Source organism: Ptychodera flava, chromosome 8, assembly GCF_041260155.1.
Source record: "Ptychodera flava strain L36383 chromosome 8, AS_Pfla_20210202, whole genome shotgun sequence".
NCBI classification, from domain to species: domain Eukaryota; kingdom Metazoa; phylum Hemichordata; class Enteropneusta; family Ptychoderidae; genus Ptychodera; species Ptychodera flava.
The window spans coordinates 4004688-4029833 of record NC_091935.1 but is presented as its reverse complement, the minus strand read 5'-3'; the positions used below and the strand labels follow the sequence as shown (position 1 = coordinate 4029833).

The 25146-nt window shown below is 37.4% G+C and overlaps 1 protein-coding gene across 4 annotated transcripts in view; it reads left to right on the top strand.

The window, feature by feature from the left end:
* The first annotated feature begins 2354 nt into the window (after positions 1-2354).
* Positions 2355-25146, top strand: part of LOC139138230 (nuclear factor 1 X-type-like) — a 36903-nt gene continuing 14111 nt past the window's right edge. The window contains exons 1-4 of one of the 4 annotated variants that reach the window (XM_070706512.1): positions 2355-2626; positions 3121-3661; positions 18244-18309; positions 23066-23146. In XM_070706512.1, coding sequence (XP_070562613.1) covers positions 2618-2626; positions 3121-3661; positions 18244-18309; positions 23066-23146 — 697 coding nt within the window. In that variant the 5' untranslated portion in view covers positions 2355-2617. The remainder of the gene's footprint in view (positions 2627-3120; positions 3662-18243; positions 18310-23065; positions 23147-25146) is intronic. The other 3 variants (XM_070706515.1, XM_070706514.1, XM_070706516.1) reach the window with 3 other exon arrangements.

Genomic DNA, 25146 nt, shown 5'->3' with positions numbered 1-25146 from the left:
TCACATTCAGTTATCAGGCGTTTCCATTATAAGTTCGTTTTGGTCAATTTTGAAAACTAATTCATTTTTTCGAAATCTTCATATGAGAAAGGAGTTTGCATTTTGATTATGAATATGTAGATGAATAAAAGTGCAGTGCCCGTACATCTAATGTAATAATAAGTAAAAAGAACCACTTTCTCATAAGATTCATGAGATTCAAATTATCTAAGCTGATGTATAACACCCAGTACCCGAAATTGTAGTTTCTGTAACGCTGGTATCAGAATGGCCCAATCGTGGAGCTGATGATTCCCTGATTGTCTTGTGATTGTGAAAAAACATCGACTTTATTCCTGACGTATCCTTTTTTAACAACAACAACAACAACAACAACAACAACAACAACAACAACAACAACAAGACGGTGTCTTTTAGCTGAGGAGTCTCGTGTATAAGAAAACTTAGTACTGAAATTCAGTATTCTGAATATTTTCCCTTCTCCATACCTCCAAAAGAGCTGACATTCAGTCAGGAAGTGTAAGAGAAAGTAATTATGTTCCTTTATGTGGGCTGATGAAACGAATTTTAAAATTGCAGTAAAAAATCATGTATTATTACACCAACTCTTACTAGTAAAACTGGGCGTAGGCCTAACTCAATTACGTCCAGTAAGAGAAATTTCCACAGATCATGATCGCCCGTAAAAACCTTAGTAATTTTTTTTCATGAATATGAATATAGTGTTCAAGAAGAATTTATGTCGAACAGGACTGGCCAGGGAATAGCTTGAAAGTTTGCAATTGAGTGATGACCGGAAAAAAATTACGGTCTACAGGTGTTAAAGTAACGAGTGATAGATGGCATTGTTTGAGTTTGCAACATGTGTTGATAATATGTGCCTTATTTCGTCAACTTCAAGGTCATTTGCAGGGGACATATCTTGGCAATCGCGGTGAAAATTGTTGACTCAATGTGTTTAACAAGTAAACATGATCATAGACGGAGACAATTACTTTTGAAGAATACGACAAAGCGGTGGCGTAGCTGCTGAACGTGTGCTATTCGTTTCCCACTGTCAGGGTGTAACTTGGTTCCCGGCCGCGGCCACGGCCCGACAAACTTTGTACCATGTATACCCTGTCCCACTAACCCAATGCGTCCTGTTAAGAAACTGTAAAGTCTGATAGGTTTTTCGAAGGCAAGGTGAACAAAAAGACTGTCCCTTGTTCGGTTCTAGTTGCCATGGTTATCGAAGAAACAGCAGCGTCACTTATCATGCCATGAATTAAATTAAATGGGCGCGGGTTTCGAGGTTTTCTTACGCTAAGCCGGTCGTGAAATTACATGTTAAGACATGTCCTTATACGTAATTGCACAATCCGCGTAAAGAATATTCGCTCTGTGTGCAAACATACACCTGCTCAGTTTTAAAATACCGCAACGAACTCAACTTTTTATTCACAGTAGGCCAACACTGAAATAACTAAATTAACATATAATGTCGGGCGCTTTTCCAAACCTCTGCTTCCTGTTTACGAGAAATAGCTCGCCACATCGGAGTTGCAGTTGGTTGAAAAGTAGATTGGTTGGCCCCATTGTTGTGCAAGTGGCTAGAATCTTGCGCAGCGAGTTACGCATTGGGATGGGAATCATGTCATTGACCACTCTGTGACGTGCATTCAGTTTACGAAAAGTTTATTTTTGCTGTTGATAATGGCGAAGATTGACAGCACAGTGGGCGTGGCTACTTGTACGCGCCTTAATTGGCTCAGTGCCAAAAATACGATTTCGCATTTGCGCGGCTTTCTTCTTACGCGGTAGTCGCACGTGTGCGTTAAACACATCTCTACATCTTCATGCCGAGATTTGACGCGTTTTAAATTATGAAAGCGCAACAATTACATGACAACTATTAAAGTGATTCCAACATTTTCCACCAAGAATCGAATCAATAAATGATCACAACACAGTAATTTCTTTGGAGATTTGCGTCACACAGAAACAGCTGTTTACTTGAGTACCGTCGAGTCGAGCGTTCGGTAAAAGTGATGGAGTCTATGATATTAATACAAGCTAAGAAGAACTTCTTTCGTTGGTGTCGTTTTTGATGAAATGTGCATGTACTTTATATCAAAATGTCAGAATACTTTGTCAGCAGAGCCACTTAATAATAGCATGGCCCTCCATTCTTCTTTTTACACTTTTCCCGTTGGAACACAAGCATATATAACGGGACACAGATGTAAACAGTGTGATCAACGCGCTAATTCTTCTATCATTCGCGCCCGACGCGTCCTGTCAATCAAATATTATAATAACGGAAAGACTCTGGTAATATCCCTTCTGATTGGCCAGACAATCGATTGATATGCAAATTAGGTCACGGGAATCAACAACAAGGAGGAAAACAAAAGATTGCAACGCATACAACATTATTCTTACTACGCCATCAAGGAAGAGCTAAACAGTGGTCACTTCGGGCGCGATTTTCCCGAAATCTGGCCAATTGATCGCGAGCCAGCTCGACCGAGTTGTCGTATTATGTCTGAACTTTGAAACACCCGTGAATTCAGGAGCTTGATCGCAGAATATGCGTTGAAACATCGCATCTAAAAATAGTCGAAGTGATCGTAATATGGCGATGGTAAGTACCGTGTAGTAAATGCATATTCTGACAACGTAAAATTCAGCCGTAACCATCAAAAAAATCTGTTGTAGCAATTCTCCTGCACAGCTTCGGTATATTTTGGCACCGAAGCCTTCATGGTATGTCAGTGTTTACATAGGTGATTTATTTTGGGCGATTTGCCCACTTTTTGGACCGTATTGCACAGGAAAGTGGAGGTTCATCGAAGGTCATTCCGTCGGTGTGATTCGCCGGTACGATAGTGTACGGTGTGAACGAGTGGAATGGGCGACATAATATCATGAACGACCTATCGTCTGTCACCTAAACATTACGAACCGCTCTATGGTAACCAGTAACCTACAAATTTACCCCTAAGTTCCGTACTTCCATGTCTAATGCATAAGTGTTCCGTCAAACTTACACCAGTGTCCAAATATTTACATTTAAAAAACACAGGAAAATATTACTTGATATAATTTTGACATTGCTACATTTCATGTGATTTTTAGGACGAGTTCCATCCATTCATCGAAGCGCTTCTCCCACACGTCAAGTCATTTTCTTACACATGGTTCAACCTTCAAGCAAGAAAGAGAAAATATTTTAAGAAACACGAAAAACGCATGTCCCCTGAGGAAGAACGCCAAACGAAAGAGGAGTTAATAAACGAAAAGCCAGAGGTCAAACAGAAATGGGCGTCGCGGTTGCTGGCCAAACTTCGCAAGGACATACGACCAGAATGTCGAGAGGACTTCGTTTTAAGTGTAACTGGGAAGAAGCCTCCAATGTGTGTACTAAGTAACCCCGACCAGAAGGGGAAAATCAGACGTATTGACTGTCTACGACAAGCTGATAAAGTTTGGCGTTTAGACTTGGTAATGGTAGTTCTGTTCAAGGCAATACCACTTGAGAGTACAGACGGCGAAAGACTTGTCAAATCGCATTCGTGTTCAAACGCAGCGTTGTGCGTGCAGCCGCAGCACATAAGTGTGTCAGTTCGTGAACTGGACTTGTTTCTCGCCAATTTTATAATGCAAGCCCCGGGAACAGGTGAGTAGACCCGGTTTCGGTTTAAAAGTCCGCCGTGTCTTTTTAAATTAAAAGTTATGCAGGACTTGCCCAGCCGGTGTGTGCAACTGTTACAGTTTATTGGCGGCATACATGTATGTACATGTCTCGTCTCACTACATGTTCACAGAGTGGCTTGGTTCCCATTGTGTCAACGCTTTGAAGCACCGGCACTCTGGGACTAGTTTTCCCCATGCCAACGATACTGTGAAGAAATATGAACCCAGAGATACTGGGGCAAAATTTTCTTTAAGAACATGACAAGTCAAAGCAATTTGAACGCAGAGAACTGCAGGATGGATAGATTGCAATGCTTGATACATGTAAATAGAAAAGAAGCATTGTTTGTGCTGTGATTTTATTTGTTCTGATTGGACCTGGTACTTTGTCGTTGCTTGCAGTCAGAGATAAAATATTAACATACATAAAACAAAAAATGGGATAGTTGTAGTATTAACCGAACAATTCTGAATATTTACCACTCATGCTGAAATGTATGTTTGAATTTCCATAACATGTACTTTCTACAATCTGTGTTAAGACTGAAACTCATAAGTGTTGAAATATTGATTGGTGATTTCATCTGATCAGTTGACACCCTACTGATTGCAATATGCATATGAACTTCTCAGTGTGGGGTTTCTCTGCATGTTTGCCATATAGCTGGTTTAATTTTGTGCAGATCTGAACCATCGATATAGAAAGATTGACTCTAGTAAAATAGTCTGTATAAAGTAGAATTTTGAAGGAAAGAAAAAAAGGGGGGATGCCACAATTCTCCAAAAGTAGGTAACAGTACTACAATCAGTCTCCGGTAGATTTAGATGCAATAGTCCATGTCAAAGTTTTTGATTTCAGCGATGATACACTGCTGTGTAATGTGTCACATATGTTGTTTTAAAGGGATGACTTTCCTTGTCTTTTTATGGGCTATTGTATTCCTTATATTCTCACCCTGTCAGAAATACCACATAATTTCATCCACCCGACAAGGTACAACTTACAGGAGATCAAGCAAGTTTATTCAGTTTCCTTTATAAAAGCAGTCCAAGGCAATAGTAGGTAGATGAGATATTGTTACCATCAGAGATTTGTGAAACAGCTCTAGAAGTTTACTTAGGTAAACCAAAGAGAGCCAGTTAAACGTCTGAAATGTGCAAGCACCAAGACAATACATATTGTTATGTGTTTTGACACTCAAGGCCGTATCCCCATGGATCCCCCACTCCACAAAGCTCTGAAGACAACACATTGTGTTTGCCAAGACAAAAGCTAATGGTAGCTTCAGCAAGCCCCACAACAAGCTCCCAAGGATTGTCTCATTGAGAGTGCAGGATTTACATTGTGTGTCCAGGTGGCAAGACGCTGCATTTTTGAGCATGTCTGAACAGAGTTTTTACACAGATCAGTGAAGATTTTTCAGGTTGTTACAGGTAAAATATTCAAGTTCCCAAATTATGACATATTCAAATTCGTCTATCCGGCTCAGATCTCATGGTTTAACCATGAACTTTAAATATCTAATGAAAAGTTTTGCCAGGTAGTGTATTTTGTTAAGTTTCAATTCAGTGTAAAATGTTTCAAAACTCGCAACTTTTGTAGAGTCTTTAGCCCTACTTTGAGATGCAGGCTCACTTTTTGCGCCCCAATTTTTTGAGGTTAGTAGGTCACACTGTCCAGTCAACAAAGGGAAACCCTCTATGTGTTCAAGCATTAATTTGTAAATAGAAGTAGGCAAGTTTCCAAAAAGGAATTGTCTACAGGAAACAATTCTGTCCCAGTCAGGAAAGATGCCAAGAACCGTCAGGGCTTCCCCAAACACACAATGAAAAGTCATTCATCTTTTATGTAAAGGCAATCCCTGGCAGGAAGGTGGTATACAGAAACCCTACAGACCCAAAATTACGCAGGTAGAGTCTGTGATACATGTTGCCATGCAGTTTTTTGATTCCGAACAATTGTTTGTGTCATAAAATGAAAGCTTTGGTTTCACTACAAACATGACATGTGTTAGTGTGGTGCAGTTTTGCTGCAGCTGGTTACCAGGGGACGCAGGAATTGTCTGTTTTTTCTAATGCCATCCTGTATTGTCCAGGAGTACATAGTTATGTAGCTATAGTACACGCTATGCTCTCTGGGTAATGTGAATGTTGACAAGGTACTGTAAATTTCAAATGTTACAAGGTACCCATCCATTCATAGTATCGCGTTCACTGTGCAAAAAAATATTCAAAGAAAGCCTTGTGTTATACCCATGGTGCTAAGGCTCCAGTGACACCTATGTGCCCTGTCAAAGAATTCTTTCTGTTGCAAGTACCGAAGGAAATAGCATTACTTGATGCGTATCATTGAATTGTACGGCTGTAGGAAGTGGTTGACAGTGTACCGGGTACTTATATTTATGCATTTTTCTCTGTCACCAGTGTTTTCAAGTTTCGCACTGAAACGTGATACTGTTTTGCCCGGTCGTGTTTCACCTCTCTCTAGCAAACAGAGTGCATCGACCTCATGTGGATGAAGCCAGAACCAATCAGGAGTATTGGAAAGTTGTGCGTAAATTCTCTGACACATGCGAATGTTATACTGATGCTGGGCTTTCTTTTTATGTCGTAAGTGGAGCAAGGGGCAGGAACTGATTTCATCACAGGCTGTGGTACGGTCTCTACAGTCGACTTTACACTAGGTGCAACAAACTAGTACAGGACATTAGCCCCTACATTGTATCACGTACCAGTTTGAATCCCAACATAGCTAAAAACTCTTTTGAGAGAGCCTTTAAATGTTTAATAGAATGTACATGAACATCACCAGTCATCAAGTACATGGGACACTTGTTTATCAGTGGAATGTACGAACAGGGCAGTATATTCATGGCATTTTTTAGAGAGTATCTACCTGAAAAGTAATCAGAAAAGAAAATTTGTAAACTTTAAGAGCATGTGAAATTTCTCAACTTGTATGTGATAATGAGTATTTTATCCTTGAAAAGCACTTCTGCCGCAACACAAATAGTTTAAGTCTGCTGAAAAATTATGCCAAAGCCACATTTATTATTGAAACATAGTCAGTACATCAATCACTATTGTGCTTGTGTAGAAAAAGAAAATTCTTTAAGCAGAAGGAATATGATGATATTGCATCCAGTTGTTTGTTTGTAGTGTGTCAATAGTTCTTGCAGCTCCTTTTCTGTATGTGTATCTGTATTGTACATGGTTCACTGGTATCTGTTGCTTGTCTATGAATACTGATCATTGAAATGTGACGGTTTAATTCTTAAAATAAAAAGGGAGAAGTTGAATGGCTACAAAAGCTCAGGGCGGGGGAGTATTTCTGTAAACACCAGTACTTTCAGTTTCTCTAATTTTACATTCTCCAGATGTTCATCCTTTCTGAGAACTGAGATCCATTTTACCAAACAAGACCTTCCTATGAGAATCAAGTGGTTGACGTAAAATGTCAGTTTAGAATATACGCAATCGGTTTTCTGCTTTGATATTGATGCATAGATAGTAGGCTATTAAAAAGTTCATACTAGTATTTTTAAACAGCATACCGTGTATGTGCATGCATCACCGTTTTCCAGTTATGTTATTTTAGCCTGGTGGTGTTGTTTTAGTTGATTCTGTTCAGGGCATGAAAGAATTAAATAGATTTACATATATTTATTGTACCTGGTCTGGTAGATACAACTAAGAAAACAAGAATGGTGTGAAAGCTATCACCCATCCTCTGAGTTCATGATTTATTGTTAAGAGGCAAAGTACAGTTTTGTTGTAAATTCTAGGGCAAACAAACCGTACTTATAAACCGGATAAATACCCTAATTTTCCTCTCCCTCAGAGTTGTCGTATTGATAAAATAATAATTGTTTCAAGTGAATTATTATCCATTTTGCACACAGATGAACTGTGGTGATGAAACATGGTGATGGTATTAGTGCTGTGTCATAGTATCGTCATGCTTTATTTACATGTACATTTGAATTTCATAACACCAAAAGAATAAAGTGTATACATGTGTATATATCGGTATTTTTTATGTTGAAGCATGTGTCAGACAGGGTTGGGGGATGAGGGGGATAAGATGTTTGGTCAAGTTCATATGTATGGCCTCTTCAGTGAAGTCTACAGAGATTGTATGTATAGCTCATCATGTGAAGACTAGTGATTGGAAAAACTAAGTACAGGGATGATTTGTGTGTTGTGGATTCCACCAAACAGGAAACGAAACCCATTATGAATTATGCATGTCGGCTGCTTTGCATAACATAAAATGTTATCAGCCGGCATTACTGATTTTTTGTGGAATTCAGAAAGAGTGATGTGCAAGCTACCAGTCCCAGTCTCCTGTTTTTCTGAGCCGTTTCTAGACCACATATGGATAGCTGTTGTTGCCATAGCAACATGTAGTCGTTTGTTGGTTGTTCTCTACACCAGTTTTGTTAGGTGATGGAGAGATTATGCCATATTGTATGTGTGGATATTTGATACACTGATATTAATTAGGGCATTCAACTGATCCGTTGATAAACAGAAAGTGTAAAATAGGCTGAGGTTGTGTTAAGGAAGAAGGAAATACAAAATGAGTTGTGAGAAATGAGGAAATTGCATAAGGAAAGAGAAAGAATACTACAGGTCTAATTTCTAGAAAAATAGGAATTACTAGAGACAGAAAGGCACATTTTCACACACACACACACACACTCACAGTGTATCTGTGGATTGAATACAAGCAAAGAAGAAAAATATGGAAGAGGAACTGTAGAATTGATATGTAGATCAGAACAATGCCGAGAGGGAGAGCTAATATAACTGAATGAGTCATATCCTGTTTAGGGGCATACACTACTGGAGAGAATGTGATGCCATCCTGGACAAAAAGTGTTGAATTTCATAGAAATTCTTGATGACATGACACAGCAGAAGCCAGAAAATATGCAGTGAGCTGTGGAGTGACTCAAGTCAAGTAAATCAGAACCAAGGTCAAGAGTAAGAGAAGTCTATGAGCAATAAGGTTTTACTAGTCCATTATAATGATAGTTGCCTAGCCTGCTTCACAAAGTTTGAGTTGGGATTCCAAAGGTCTTTCTTTTTATAGAAGTTAGTCAGAGATGAGTGATAGTTGTTTATACCCTTTGTCGTATTCTACTGACTAACATAAAAACATCTACTGCTGTGAGTCCCATGGTTTTGTGAAAGGAAAAAAAAAGTCTCGTATTGCGCTCACAATAATTTAAAGGAAAGCTTTTGTTTACACGTTAAAGTGTTTGCCTTTCCTAAGAATACTGTAATTAATCATGACTTGTTGCCTGCCTTTATGGATCAATGATCTGCTATCTTTCATAATTTATTACCAAGTTGCAAAGTACAGTTTCATTGTGATTTCTGGTACAAAACAAAACCCTACTTAAAAAGAGAGATTATGTGATATAACTTCGACAGATGACGTCATGCTGCATTTTTGAAACAGTCAATCATGCTGTATTTAGATTTTACAGAAGGTTCTCGACCAGAAGAGTGCAAAGTTTATTGTTTGTAAATAATTTATTATGATGCGTATTTCCAAAACTTATCAATCAAACAACAGGTGGGGTCATAGGTCACGGGAGGTGAAGCTGAGAGGTCAGAATGCTGCATACAAACTTTGTTGCGAGTGAGATAACACGCCTACCTGGTACTGTCATGTATTATAGATAACATATCAGTTTTGTTTCGGTGACAAGCCAGTGTGGACAACCAGTTAAAAAGACAAAAATCTTTGTACAGTACCTCTGTGTTTGAACTGTTGTCAATGATTTCTAGGTACGGTATCTTTAAATGGTACGCTTCTATTGCTTCATTGCATATGAAATGTAAACACTTGGGGTCAAGTGAACGTATCTGAACCCCCATTTGCTTATCGGTGACACAATACAGCAAAGTATTGGTGTAATACAATAACTGGGTGTGGGTTCTGCAAGGCCGAGGATACCAAGTAGAAGATAAAAAAACTAAATCATGTGATGATGATGATATAAGAAGTGGACGTGACTTAGTTTCGATTAATGTATATTTTCAGAAACCTTGAACATTGCCACCTCCTAACCTAGCAACATTCCAAATGATGAAAGAATGAAGCGAACAGTAATAATTTGTTATTGTTGCGGAGGGTAGCGTGTATTGTCTTCTCTGTGACAGTATGATGAAATGCAAAGCATTAGCTTTGTAAAGGATGATGAATTGTGTGCAATATGTGGTTGTTGACAAATGAATTCTACTAGTCTGGAGTAAAATGAATGGTCACTTTTGAAAAAACAATTGCACAAATGCAGGTTGTGTTGACAAGGTGTACACTCCATGCATTTCAATGGAATTTTTTGAAGTAGGATAAGAGACCTTGCTGTACAAACAGAACCAATGTAATGGAAAACTCATCAAAAGTTGCATCTTAAGACAGAATGCACCTCGGGAACATATAGTGGGACTCTCTGCAATTTTTACAATTCTTTTCTGACCTACCACTTGTTAGGCCTTCTTTTAAAGCTCTTGAAGCAAGAAATACTGTCATCCTCTTAGTTTATAAAAAAATGAAAATTTTTATATTTTTCTCCATAGAGTTAAAACACAGATGGTGGCCATTTTGAATTTGAAATAGCAGTATATGTTTAGTTCATTTGTTTCTCCATTACCAAATTTTGAATGGTCACCTGTTTTATTCTCGATTTGGTAAGAGAACAGTTGAAAGTTTCATTTAGGAAAGTTTGAGCCAAAGTTGAAGTCAATCATTATTTAGGTGAGTACTACCTAAGTTGGGATCGAGAGAGTGGAAACTTCAACAGATCATTGTTCTGAGGTACGTGGCACAGAACTAGTCAAGTAATAATTGCAGTGAAACTGAAAATCATAAAGATCAAAAGATAGCCTTGTCTGGCACCTGTAATTTGCTAGATGAATCTTTTACATATTTAATCTGATCCAAGAAACCTCTCCACCAGTATCATTAATTAGAAACTGAAAGTGTTGATGACTGATTAGCAAACACTTTAGCTTATCATCAATACACTGTCTACCAGACCATTAATTTTTTTTTACCTTGAAAAATACTGTAGAGAAGCCAGTCAAACATACAAATAAATAGAATGGCTCACAGATGGTTTCCAATTAATAAGCTTGAAATACCAGCTGACCTTGCCAATGCTATTGAAAATTGCCAGAATTTTATCTTTAAAAAAATCTATTTATTCCCCCAGAGAGTTAATGTAGGCCAACAGAGTGAATTTATTTTTCTGTGTTTTCATCCACCTCCAGATTTTGTCACATCGTTTTTTTATGGCTAAAGGAACATAATTACTGTTATCTTGTGCTTTCAGGCATTTCCAATGAAAAGAATACCTGACTATTAAATTTCTTACATTTGTGGAAGTCAAAGTTTACAAAGTTGATGCCAGCAAAAGTCACATAACTTTGCATCACTTTAAAAGGATAAGGTCTGAGAAACCACTGAATTTTGCTATTTCCTGCACTAATGTTCTAATTTTATTCAAACAATAATCCTAGTTGTAATATTATAAATTGTTCCCCCAAAAATAGAATTTTTATGTACACTTAGCTTCATAATAGTACTTAAATTGTAAACTTTCCTAGGTGATGCTTGATGTGATTTTTATGCTCAAAAATATTTTGTCAGATGTGTATATTGCAAATATGACATCCAACTATACCTTAATTCAGTGTGGCCTCACAACAGCTGTTCTTTTGTTGACAACGAAGGTCATCGGCTCCATGTTACAGCAGATGATGTCATCAGCTTGTCACTGTTTAAATACCCGCAACATGCAAAACTTGAATGGGGGAGTGAAAGTCTCTGTGCCTGACACATTCTGCATGCCGGTGATATTATGCAAATTAGAAGACAGGATTATGAGCTTCGTTACATTTAATTAGGAAATGGTGATTTATGGAGTCACTGTGTTTGAAATTGTATCGATCACGTATAAATGCATCAATGTAATTTGTGGAAAACTATGTCAAGAAAGTAATTGGTACTGTCGTTATTGGCGATAAAACAGTGCCAATAACGTGAACAAAGTCTCCAACTGTCTAATGTTACATATCCAGAATTGATGCTGGTATCGTTTTCAACCTACGATAATCTATCCATGTTATTGACTTAATTGATTTATTGAATTTTAGTCCTTGAAATCTTCAATTGTGAAAAAAAGAACTTTTCTGTGAATTAATTATGATGTGACCTGTCTGTTGTGCTAAATGGTTGGAATAATTTTTCAGACCCAGTTGATGAGATCATCCTCATTCAAACACATTTTTTGGTATCATCACGACCCTTGCTATGTTCACACAATTATTCCTGCCACAGTAAGTACTCTGACTGTGACAGCTCACCGGGACGTAGCTGTATTCCAGAGGGAGGTCATTCAGAAAGTGTAATAGACTGTATTGATTGAATCAATTCTGTCCAAATGATATCACTGTTACAGTACTGTTTGGACATGGAAACTCACAAACCCATGGACTGTCACTAAAGTGGTGATGGCAGCAGTATTTTTTACTTTTTTAATCAAGAAGAAAAATTTCCACTTTTGTATCAAAACACACAAACCAGCTGGATGGTCTGCCAACATGTAAATAATATTAGTTTATTACTAAGATACTCTTATACACCTGTAAAATGTTGCCTGCTATCTGTAAGTCACAGAGAATATTAGGTTTGTATGACAAGCGAGATAGGACTTCTAGCACTGTGAAAAACTACCATGGTATTCTGTGCATTTCATCGGGCTAAAGAGGACAACTTGATGTTAAATTTCCATGAAATATTTAGAACAAGGGAACGTGTGCTCATTGTTGAGTCTAACATCAGAGAGATCTGAAATATCCATTTGAAAAACGTGTTTATTTCATCAGGGAAGAGCATCTGTATGTAATGAATGCACAAGGACTGTTATTATTGTTTGTGCATGTGGATAGAGGTGTGCCGCTAGAGAAAAGTAATTCATAAACAGCTCACGGGGAAAAACAGCCTAATTTGCTGAAGAAAAATGCTCTAATTGTATCCTGTATGTGAAGTTGGCCAGGGATGAAGTAAACATGGGATAGTGTAACCTTGAACTGGGGTCATGTTGAGGGCAGGAGTTGACAGTTATGGAGCTGTCCTTGAGTTACTGTGTAAAGTGAGAACCCACAATCTAGTCTTTGTGCCATTGCGATTGCCGTCATGTGTTCCTTGAGGAGAATATCAGTTTGCAGATGAGAAAACAAGGTATCACGTGACAATCACATGACGGGGGTGTCAGGACCACTGGGAGATGGTGCTGCCACGGTATTGTATTGTAAAAGATTTGGATAGGAGAAAAGAAATTTCATACTTCCAGGAAACTTAACTTTTAGAGGATTTAAAACAACTTTAAAGGTGAAATGTCATTGAGCTGAAACTTTGACAAACAGAAAAGTTGAACATTAATTGTGCGGAAAGGAAAAATAGGTAACATCAACAACCCTCTACTGTAATTGGCCAATCCCTTATCACTTTCCAATGCAAACATGCATTCTGAAGTCAACATCTCAGGCAGAGTGTAAATATGGGGCATTCAGAGTTACATTTTATTGTCCTGATATAGACCAAACTCCATGCATGCAAAACTTATGGTATGTGCTATTGTTGATTTTTAGCTACTATAGACTATAGTCTATAGAAGCTATTGGGATGGGTATCCGTCCGCGTCCGTCGTCAGTCTGTATGTATGTATGTATGTATGTATGTATGTATGTATGTATGTCCGTTTGTGAGGCGTCCGTCCAATCAAATATCTTGAGAACCGCAGTACTTACTGATTTGATATTTGTTGTGTAGATGAAAAATACGATTTTGAGAAACTATTTTTTTAATTTTTTGATATTGTTGAAAATAGGCAAATTAATGCCAAAAAAAGGTGTTTTTGGTAAAAATCTTCTTCTTCATAACCGCTGGTCAGACAGCTTTGTTATTTGGTATACAGGTCCCTAGAGGTAACCCAACTTAGACTTGTTCAAATTGTGATGAAATATGCAAATCTGTATTTTTAAGGAATTTTTTTGTCATTTTTGGTCAAAATTTGACTTACATTGTATGTAATTCTTGTACTGTATAAACCCTATCAATTCACCCAGAAAAAAATAATTAATATGATTTTAAATAATTGAATTAATTAGGAAATCATCAAAGCCAAAATAATTTTAGTGTAGAATTATCAGAAAGTTCAATTTTTTTGACAGTTCATAGTGAAATGCTTACCATCTTGGAGGATTAAAACATGTAAAGGCAACTTTCCTGAATCCCAACTTTGACATATTCTGAACCGTCATTTATTGTGCCCTGTATGTTATCTAAAAGAAATTGCTCAAAATAGTCAATAGAGATAGAGATAGAGATAGAGAAAGTTCTAATTTCCATTTATGGTTGACTTGGTAAGGATAAAATAAAATTACTTTTTGAGGAAAAAAATAGAGTGGTCAATTAAAAGAGTGGTCAAAGTGATAGGGTTTTTATGGTAAAGCTGGGCTGTATAAAGATTCCTCATGTGCTATTTATAGCAATTATGCAATCTGTGTAAACAGTGCAATGAAAGTGTAACATGATTCCTTATAATGCTTTTGATGACCTTGAACTTCTTAAGTTTCAAACCTTTGTCTCTTCAGTGTGCTTTCTCTGAGTATGTACAGTCTCAACTTATTAAACAGAACTCACAATGTTAATCAAAGATATCCACCTTCTTCATCAATACATGTGTCACAAAAGGTTATTCTCTACACAACTCAACAGAGCTCTGTCAACTGTTGAGTTGCTCGTTCTTTCAAAACCGCTGGTCAGACAGCTTTAATATTTAGTTTACTTGTCCGTAGGATGACCTTAGTGAGATAATTTCATACAGTAAGGAAATACTTAATTTTGTATCCATGTCTATAGTAGCTTCAGGGACTTTGGCCCTATGTTTTTAATGGAGCAGTCCTCAATCTAGCATGACAATGCATGCTAGCATTTACCATTTTTGTAACATTTATAGTCCGTTGCTCTCCTTTGAAATTTGAAATCCTGTTAATCATTTTGTTTAGAGATGAAGCTGACAAAAACCCTGCCCCTTTAAAATGAATAAGAAATGCAGAGATTTTGTCTCCCTTTTTTTTCCCGGAACACACATATACATATTTTCTTTACCAACCGAAGGGTAAAATCACAGTCAGGATATGAATGGTTAAAAATCACCTTCTTTTGATCAACTTTGTGAAATACAGAAATTATTTAGCTGTCATAGTGTTTGGGTAGGATGAGATGGAGTTTTTGAATGATTGTCGGTGAGGGAATTTCTTAATAATAACACAGCCACAAGCATGCACCCAGAGATGACAAATAATACACTTTACTACAGATGTGAACAATTTGAAAACTCTCGTATCCAAGCACAAAGAAAGGAGCCCAATATATGGCCCATAGTGATCAGTTGACATTTGAAGTATCAGAATGCCAAATTTTTCCCTTTCCGACAAGAATGAAGCAGCCATGATGTGGATAGAAATCTTTCAAATATTCTGATTCAGTAACATTTTGAATATTCTTGAAATACCATGAAAGAAAGTATTCAAAATAACATGATGAAAATGAATTTCAATCGATTTGTTCAGGTTTCACTTGTTAGTCATACCTACTCTAGGTTACATAAACTTGTTTCAATAGATACAACATTATGCCCTCAGGTTTGGACCATGACATTTTTCCAGAGGGGTGGTCAGAATTCTGACATTGCAATTTAGTTTGGTGCATTCAAAGTTTTATTAAGAAATTCTCAATCGCTGCTTTTCTCTGAGTGGAATACCCATTTAATGCATACATAATGAGACTTCACTTTCTAGCTTGCATAATTAAATGGCTCTGGCTTGCCAGCATGACCATTTGCTGGGTACTGACTGTTCAAGGTCATGATGACATGATGAGTGAGGGTCTGCTTGAAAACTGCTCTGAAGTCAAGACCAACATCAACAGCCAAAAGTTTTCCACTCTGTGGCAATAGCTTTACCAAGCAGCGGATTTATTATGCTATTTTCAAGTTTTGTAAATGATATGGAAAAAAATCATAAATCTGAGCAGTGCATACATATTCAGTGTAAAAATTATTTGCACTTACTAAGTTACTGTGACTTACTTAAAAATACTCTAATTGTAACTTTACAGGTTTACTTTGAGTTGATATCAGTAGGTTTGTTGAATGGAAAGGATTTAAAATCTAGAAGATGACCGCTTCCCCTGAGTGATTTTCAAAATGCACTCTGACTCCCGTGAAAGATGAGTTGACGTATGCGCATTGTTGATTTGAGGCACACGTGGCCTACTTTGTAAGATCATTGACCAAGGAATAGTGCACAATGATATATATTAAGTAAATTTTGGCAGGACCCCAAAATAAAGTAAAAATATCAGAATGGAGCTCCCAGGTGTGCGGGTCCAAGTGTCATAAATAAAGGATACGTTTCTTCTGTAATTTTAGTAAGTAAATGTAAATGTGTGAATTTAAACACAAAACATTTGCTTTTGTCTTTCTTTCCATTTTGTCAAGGTCATTGTCCTGTAATTACAGAGTAGTGTGAGGTAATTGTTCAAGTTTCATCTGTGAATTGGCAGACTCACAAATCTAATCTGTAGTCATTTTACCCAGCTCTGTTGAACAAGTTATGACATGTTTCCGCTTCTGTTCAAGTCAGTTTTTAAGAAGACTATTGCAGCAAGGCATGGCGACTTTGAAAAGGACAAGGAGAGAAGAAGACAGTGTGATTTAATAAAAACAAAAAAAGCTTTGAAAGAATGCTTGTATTCTATTACACAATATGAAAAGCGTAACATTTAAATGACCGCTTTATGTTTGTGACCTTGTTGATTCATTTAAACCAACAAGTTGCAACAGGTGTTTGCTAGATCTATCAAATGTCCTAATTTTACTTTTCCGGTCATCAGCATTTCTTGGAATTCAATGTTGCCTTGTTTTTTCGTCTTCTCATCCTGTAACCTTATCTCACATTTCCTTTACACTGGTTTGTAGTTTGCCGGTTTGTGTATATTTGGCATTTCCTGCTGCGGTATTCAAACGGGGTGTCATGAATGTCATTGTTGGATGTACAATCTGTGGGCGTATAGTGTGTGTGTGTTTGCCTTGGCCAGTTGTAGCCAGTTTAATCCACAACTACTTCTCATTGCTCCTGTGAAAGTATACTTTCTGTGAGACCACACTGACTCTTTCTCCCCTTCTCAATGGTAGTGTAAAAAGTTTTCCTATGATTGGCATTTTCTTTGCTAACAGAATACACTTCGGCCATGCCTCTTTGATGAGCTGTGCTATGTACCAACATCAGTTCAGGTCACCTTTAACACACAAGCAACTCACCGAGAACACAGCCAGCAGTAAAATGCTCCTAAAACAAACACAGTAATTGTACCAAGAGTGTACTCCACAGGGAACTTTGATCCAAGTGGCTGCATTGTTTACCATGTTGCTTTTGTTGACCAGTGGTAGTGTGCGTGGGCTGACCCTTGACCTTATAGTGATGGTAGGTCACATAAAGGTGTTCTTAGGTCACAGAGATCAGGTCCTAATGAGACCTTGACACACTTGGAGGCTAATGACTTGGGACTTTATGCTTTACACCTTATACAAATGATATCATGCTTGCAGATCACCTGATCTTTATTGTAATTTTCACCCGAAACTGTTCATGAATATTGGGTCAACGACCTAAAGAAGGAGAACAGGGTTAGATTACCTGCTTTGGAAAGAGTGATACTTTAAACCTATGATAAGAACAGTACTTTATGTCATGTTGTGATAACAATGCAACATTGTTGGAATTTCTATGGTATTAGGAATGCTATTAACTTGTACTGGTCTGCTTGTTTGTGTCAAGGAAAATATTTTACATAAATTTCCATCAGAAGCTGAAATTTGAAGATATATGATGCAACTTTATCTGGCATTTGGTTACCATCTCCAGTTAGTTATCACTTATGGACTGAGTATAGTTGCCAAAAGCTTTTATTTGCAGATTAGAGTGAATAAATTTGATAGCCTTATGGATAGTGAAGAGCAAGTGATAAAACGATGTGTATCAGGTTTGGTTCGAAACTTTTCTGTGACTTGATGTAAACTTCAGGAAGTGCTTCAGTCTGTAGTTTTTATACTACACTCACCCTACTTCAAATAATTTGGTTTTGATCCAAACTAAGGCAGAGCACGATTTGCTTCTTTTTTCGGTTGATTTTGTGAGTGATTTGTATGAAGAATATGTAGATTGGGTGGTGATGTCAGCATCTTGTGGGTTGTATACTCCTACAGTCATACATTTACATAAAATATGTAAATTATGCTTCATATGATGTCTGTATTTCCTACACTGAATACACATTTGCATCAAAGGCTCAGGCCGTGTCTGTTTTCATTGTCAAGTTATTTCTTTACTCCAATGATGATAGCCCAGGTACACACCCACTAATGCAGTTCATAATTAATTGCCGTGTTTGACATTTTTTTGTTGTTTTTTTATTTTTAGAAAACATACCTGTATCATGTGGCGTTAATTTATCCATCCGAAGTAATAGCGATCCTGATGTTGCAGGTAATTAATTTCTTAACAATTCAATGAGTCGGTGATTTTTAGGTTTTTGTCGGTTCAAACAAAATGAAAAATGAAATGTAAATCCAACATTTTATGAGTGTGTTTAAAAGTATGGAGTGGAATATCACTGATATACTGCCCTTTTTAATGATTTAGCTCTGGTAGTAAAAATTCATATCTGATAGATTTTGGTGTTGAAAATTTTTTATTTGTCAAAAATATCAGTAGGCAAGGAGAAATGAAATTAACAGAAAAAACTTGTTTCTTGTAAATGGCATTTTCAAAGAGGATAGAAGATAGGTAGAAGAGGAACTCTTTTTATTCAATATGTGTCCCAAGATTGTGTAAAAATTGGCTGTTTGGCCCATTTCATGTTACTGCTTTTTTTGGAAAAATAGATTTTTGGTTTGCAGCCTTGAAGTATGGCAGGTCAGATATCTCACTTTCTTTTCCTAAAACATAACACACCACAACATATTTTATTTTAAAAGAACAACACATATGGTACTTGTATCACAGATTATATTACTTCAAGAAATATTATCCTTGTATGTACCGAAAGGTATTTCCCTGATACTGAAAATGCAGTCATTTATTGATGAGGTTTTTCAGTTTCGGTAAAATTTGAGCCGCTTCCCTGGTACGACACTGTCACGTTACTTACTAACTATGAACATCCTCAACCGGCAAGCTCCAGGTCATTGACTGTTCCGATTACATTATTGTGACATAACTAACATCCGCTTGTTTCTTTTACATACAAATACGGTACGCCCATGGACAGCAAGCCTTGTCTTTTAACACTTTGAGCACCAAAGTCAATTTTTGTTGCTTTTATGAAATTTACCCCAGCTCATTTTCTTTTAGATTTTTGCCAAATTTTAATAAAAAACTTCAGTTAAATGAAATATGATGTCTATTTTGTTCAAAATTATCATTACAATAACAGAAAATTTCATAAAAATTGGTAAAAAGTCGCACCAAAATTTTGATTGGAAGAGTTACAGCTCTCAAACGGTTAAGCAAATACATTACACAAATGTCTTCCATAATTACTGAATGTATTTGTCTGTAAATTAAGAGTTAACTTTAAGTAAAGCCAAGAAATAAAGTGTACAATTTGACTATACATGCATTTCTCTTCAAAAATGCATGATCCATGACTCAACACACACTCCTCAGTATGCACTTGGTCAATATAGAGGACTTGAGTTTACAGACAATTATTTCATGAACACCCAATTAACTTGTAGTGTGTGTAGGCTGGAGACGTACAGAGAGATGGACTTTGTAAAAGTGGTCAAAAACAAACACAAAATAAACGATCCCTGGGAAAACAGTTGTCCTCAATTGCTCTGACAATGGTCAGGCCCCGGTCTCTCAAGCCGGTCTCAAGCCGCCCACTGTGATGTCAGCAATTACTAATTTGGACAGGCTATTAAGGAGAGCTGGGACTAACTTTGACATGTTGCCACACCTGAGGCTTGGTGCTAAGAATAGCGCTCACGAGGGAGACATGTAGCCATACAAGTAAAAACAAGTTAAGAGCAACTCTGGCCAGCTGATGACTCGGCCTGCATGATACTTGCACAGTTGTGTTGTAAAGTCAGTCTCCATTGCTATCAGACTCTGTTGAGGCTAAACAGAGGCTTTTTCCTCAGATGACCGATTTCAGTATTTCTTGTTTTGCTCTAAGAAAAGTAAATTTACATCTTTCCACTGTGTGAAGATAAATTCAAGGGAGTTCATCGTAAATTAAATTAATTTGCTCAAAATGTGCCCTCTAACTTGTGACATATATGAAGTCTTTGAGTCAGTTTTTGAAAATGTTTTGAGTCACTTCCACACATGTACCAATGCATTCAGATCTGCTGGTAACATGTTTTTTACTCAGTGTGACCTTTTTTGTGTCGGTGACATGTCAATTTGGTTTTACAGAGTACACTGTTGGCTGAATACTATTTATGAATTAATGTATCATCAAACAGTGCGTCATCAAAGCTAACTTTAGGTGTTCCCCAACATGCTTCACTCAATGTATTTTCATAAAATCATTTCATTTTAGTTAAAGTGCAGAATCGTTTATTAGAAACCTACCGGTACAACAATTTTTAAAATTCTAGCTACATAGATTTTTTTCTAAAGGAGGAAGATGTCATTGAAAAAATACAGAAGGACAGCTGATAACGGGATCGATTTCCGTGGGATGAGTTCATCCTAATCTTGACATGAGATCTTGATTGGTATGCAAATAAAACGGGGGAAGAACAGGCTTGAAATGATTTGATTCGAGAAATAGCTTCTGGCATAAGGCAGAGTGGAGAAAAAAAATGAAGAATACTTCCCGTGGAAAACAACAGCAGTGAATCAACGCTTGGGTGACATTCCATTCTGATGGACTACTTTCCTCGGATAATGATAAGATTTTCAGTGTACCCTAATGAGACAATTAATATTAAGATAGGCCTCTGGTTTTCTTCCCTTAAATGCTACCTTTAATCAATGCATACCCTTTGGCTCAAATTTTTTTTTTGCTCAGCAAGGTCATCTAGCAGGTTCTTATGAACGTGACAAATTAATAATCACAGTGCGGACATATTGAATGGTGCCATAATTGGTGAATTACCAATGTCTGGCTGACGAAGTGTCTGCAGACTGGCGCTGATCTGCCTGTATTGTCCGACAGAGAGTGAGCCATAATTACGGCCTGTGTCAAGGGCCATAATTATATCTTCCCGTGTCATTTCAATTTTAAAGGGACATTATTCAATTAAAGGTTCTTGATTGAGTGGCAGAGTGTTTTCTTTTCTTTTTTTTATTTCTCTCTGCAGCGAGGTCGCCGTTAATTGCTGTCGGCCTTCTTCACAATTTGAAGAGATCTCTTTCGATCTGTGCGTTTATTTTTAGTGTGGAATCCACTTCAGTTTTCCTTGGTAAAAATCCACTTGCTCTGGAGGACACGTTGCGTGTTGTGTTATTTTAAAGATTGCATGGTGGAACACACCCAGCAGTATGCGGTAGATGCATGCTTTACTTTTGTGATATCTTGTCAAGGATCTTGTGATGTAGATCCGCCGACTTAACCCCTCTGTCGAAAAATTGCAGATTGTAATGCGTAGAATTTCCTTAGATATTCTTATGATCATCTCTCCATTGAGTCATTCATCTGGCTATGATTAAACAGTGTCTCATTTATTTGCTGTTGCTCTTCAAAAAACCTGGAGGTGTAAACTTCACACCATGCATGACAATCACAGTATGGAATCACAAGTGTTGTTTCCATGGCAATAAGCTTTGAGGCAACCATGACAACAAACATGTGGATCAACATCTTTTGTGGAGTCTGCGATACATTACAAGACTGTCAGGATAGCTTACAGCAGTTAATAATTGGCGAGGATGTCTTTTGATAAAATTTGTCTGCAGGCTGCATATCTGCCCTTAATGTTTTTTATTGATTTTGTTTGGCTTAACCGACACATTCCTCGTGACGATGAGATTGAATTTGACTCTTGAATTTCTGCGTGACTTGGAAAAAAAAATTCCCAGGTCTCGGCTCATTTGCATACAAGCCAGACTAAGCCCTTTTAGCGTTAATTTCCTCAGGGATGCTCACCGATGGACAATCACTTTAGATGTTTTAATTATCGCGTCTGCAATCAAGGATATGAAAGCTGATTGAAGAGTGGCAGCCAAAACATTCCTTCGTTGATTAGTGTTGGTTCTGCCTTCGTGCTCCACTTAATTAAAAAAAAATGAGATATTTCCTCACGTTCCATTAATTTTGCAGCCTTGAAGTCTAAAAATTTATTCTCAGAAGTGCATTTTCCTTCAGATATTTATCAATCTTTGTCAGTCTACCCGATGAAATATACCCACTCACAAATTTATGACTTTCCTGATTTTGATAAGATTCGAGAAAAATCACACGCAATAACAAACCCTGGTTAACAAGTATTAATGTGATTCAGATCATCTATTTTCTATTATGTCGATATGAATATGTCTCCAATGGAACATTTTGTTTCGTTATAATTTGGGATGAAGTGTGTTCTTCTCCTGACAAAGGTGTTCATTATTGATGACCAAGTGTTACAGATCCCTGTATGGAATCTGAAAATATCAGAATACAATTAATGTGCATCAGTCTACATGCTCATGTCCAGACAAGAGCAGGGCTAGAGTAGAGAACTCTGGGCCCACTCTCAGCCATCTTGCAAATCTGTATTCACCTAGGGGTACACTTGCTTCACAGAGCTGTGGGAAGGCACCCTGAGAAACCCCGATAAATTTCACAAAGAAGGTTTGACCCAGCCTTGTCAAGAACAGTGTCCTAACAGCAGAATTTGAACACGTTATACTGCAGCAAAGTGTACATCAAATATTTTGAAGGTTTATCATCTATGATTTCAGGCAAACAGGAGATTTACCAGTAAACACTAAACAGGTAGTAGTTTTTTCAGCAGCATAAATGAAAAAATACCATGTGACAATTATTTATTGCCTGGCAGCTATTTCAGATCTGAGAACAAACATCTGATAACGTGCATTGAAAAATTCTGCCAAGTATGGTAATTTTATTTGAGGCATTTTGGCAATATCTACATGTGTTGTATACCAGCTATTTTGCCAAATGTTTGCAATAATTGTGTATAGACTTTAAATTTTATGATGAAAATATTAAAACTCCTACCTGTAATGGAAATGATCGATGGTTTAACAACCAAATTGATGTTTTGGTATTGTTTCTTTGCAGTCATGAATGGACACTGTGCAGTGGATAATTTCTGCTCCAGCGGTGTCTTCTCAGCACAAGAACTTGTCCGTATTACAAAAAGTAAGTGTATCAAATATAGTTCAATTGATCAATAACTTTCTGTGTCTGTTGTTTCTGAACCCTACCATCCCCATTTCTCTCAGAAGTCCAACCCTGCAACAGAAAACAATGGAGGCTGTACCAAAATTTTTGTAGTGAAAATGTTGTGCACCTTCAGTTACCAGTTTCTTTTCGAGTTCAGGAACTGACCCTCAATTTGAACTCATAACTAGTGTATTAAGTTTTAATCAACAGCTAGATACCAGACTGTCATTAGGCTACCCTAAGTGTGTACTAAGCCAGTTTCTGCTGTGGAAAGAAATCATAGCACAGTCACTGCTACAGGACGGTGAAACCATTATTCAGAGGGGTGGGTAGGGAGGGGGTATAGGTGGAGGCATTGATTTCTCTGAAATAGTCACTGCTACAGGACGATGAAACCACTATTCAGAGGGGTGGGTAGGGAGGGGGTATAGGTGGAGGTGTTGATTTCTCTGAAGATCCATCTCAACTGATGAGTAATGTGGTAATTACACAACAAGTAATGATTTATCTGAATATGTCAATACTTTTTCAAATTTTTAGAAATCTTTATGATAACTATGGAGCAGATCCGATACATAATTTTCCAACATATACTAGTATTGTATAAAAGCTACAGAAAAAAAAAATTGCTGAGTCAACGTTTTCTCAAAATGCTCTTCTCAGAGATGAAAGTGTTGGATGGATCTTACTTCAAAGTCATGTACAGTCAGTGCATTTGAATTATAATGTCAATTTCATTTGATTTGGCTTCTGCACAGCTAGTGTAATATTTTAGGGAACAACATTCATGGATCTGAGTTGTCAAATACAAGAGTTTTCAGTGAGGTCTAATCAGGAGGGGGAGAAAAGTTTTTCATTGTTTGGTGTTACTTCTGCTCTGAAAGTCACACGCAATTGACGACTGTATTTTGTACAGAACACACATGACTCCAAGTGTTGTCTGTATCAATGAGTCCAATCAAAGCACTCTTCCTTCATGGGACATATTTACCGGTATATGCACACAGACACAGACACAGACACAGACACACACACACACACACACAGACACAGACACAGACACACAGACACACAGACACAGACACATGCACACAGACAAACGCACACACACACATGCACATACACAGACACACACACACACAGACACAGACACACACACATATACACATACACATACACACAGACACACAGACACACACACAGACACACAGACACACACACACACACAGTAGACATATACCACATACACACACACACATAGAAAGAGTCATGAGGCACATAGTTACGTATTCCAGCTGTAACTCGTTAATGGACTCTCAAGGTAATTGCCATTGCCACAACTAAATTGCAGATGACATTTGGCCAGACTGACAAAGAAGTGTAAATGAGCCACTTTGTCTCATCTGTCTGGACATGTTGACATCACGTTATGATATGCTTCATTACATTAAGTAGGTGGAAGAAATGAAGTGAAATAATTAAAGAAAAGAAGCTAGAAAAAAGTTTTGGAAACTCATCAAGCTATGTTTACTGCAACGATGTGAAAAATCATGTATTCTTTGGGTGGGGCACAGCCAGTGACTTTACAAAAAATGATTTTATTGAAATGTTTGTTTGGTTATTTTTGCATACTTTATACCCAGCTGTTGTCTGGAGCATTACCCAGTGAATATTTACAACTTTAGATCTTTATTAGTTGCAGTGGGTAATAGCATGGCTTGTGATTCATGGCTTAGGGCAGTTTTTGTGACTCTGCAAACAGGTGTTTTCCCACTTAAACTGACCAAGCTCCCTGTGCTGCGGTGAATTGCACAAACTGCTGCTTTCTAGCTTGTCTGATTAACCCTTTGAGTGCTGTATTTTTTTCCCACCAAAATTTGAGTGCAACATTTTACCAATTTTTATGAAGTTTTCTGTTAATTTTTTGATAATTTTGGACCAAATGGACATAAGATTACATTTGCTACAGTTTCTTA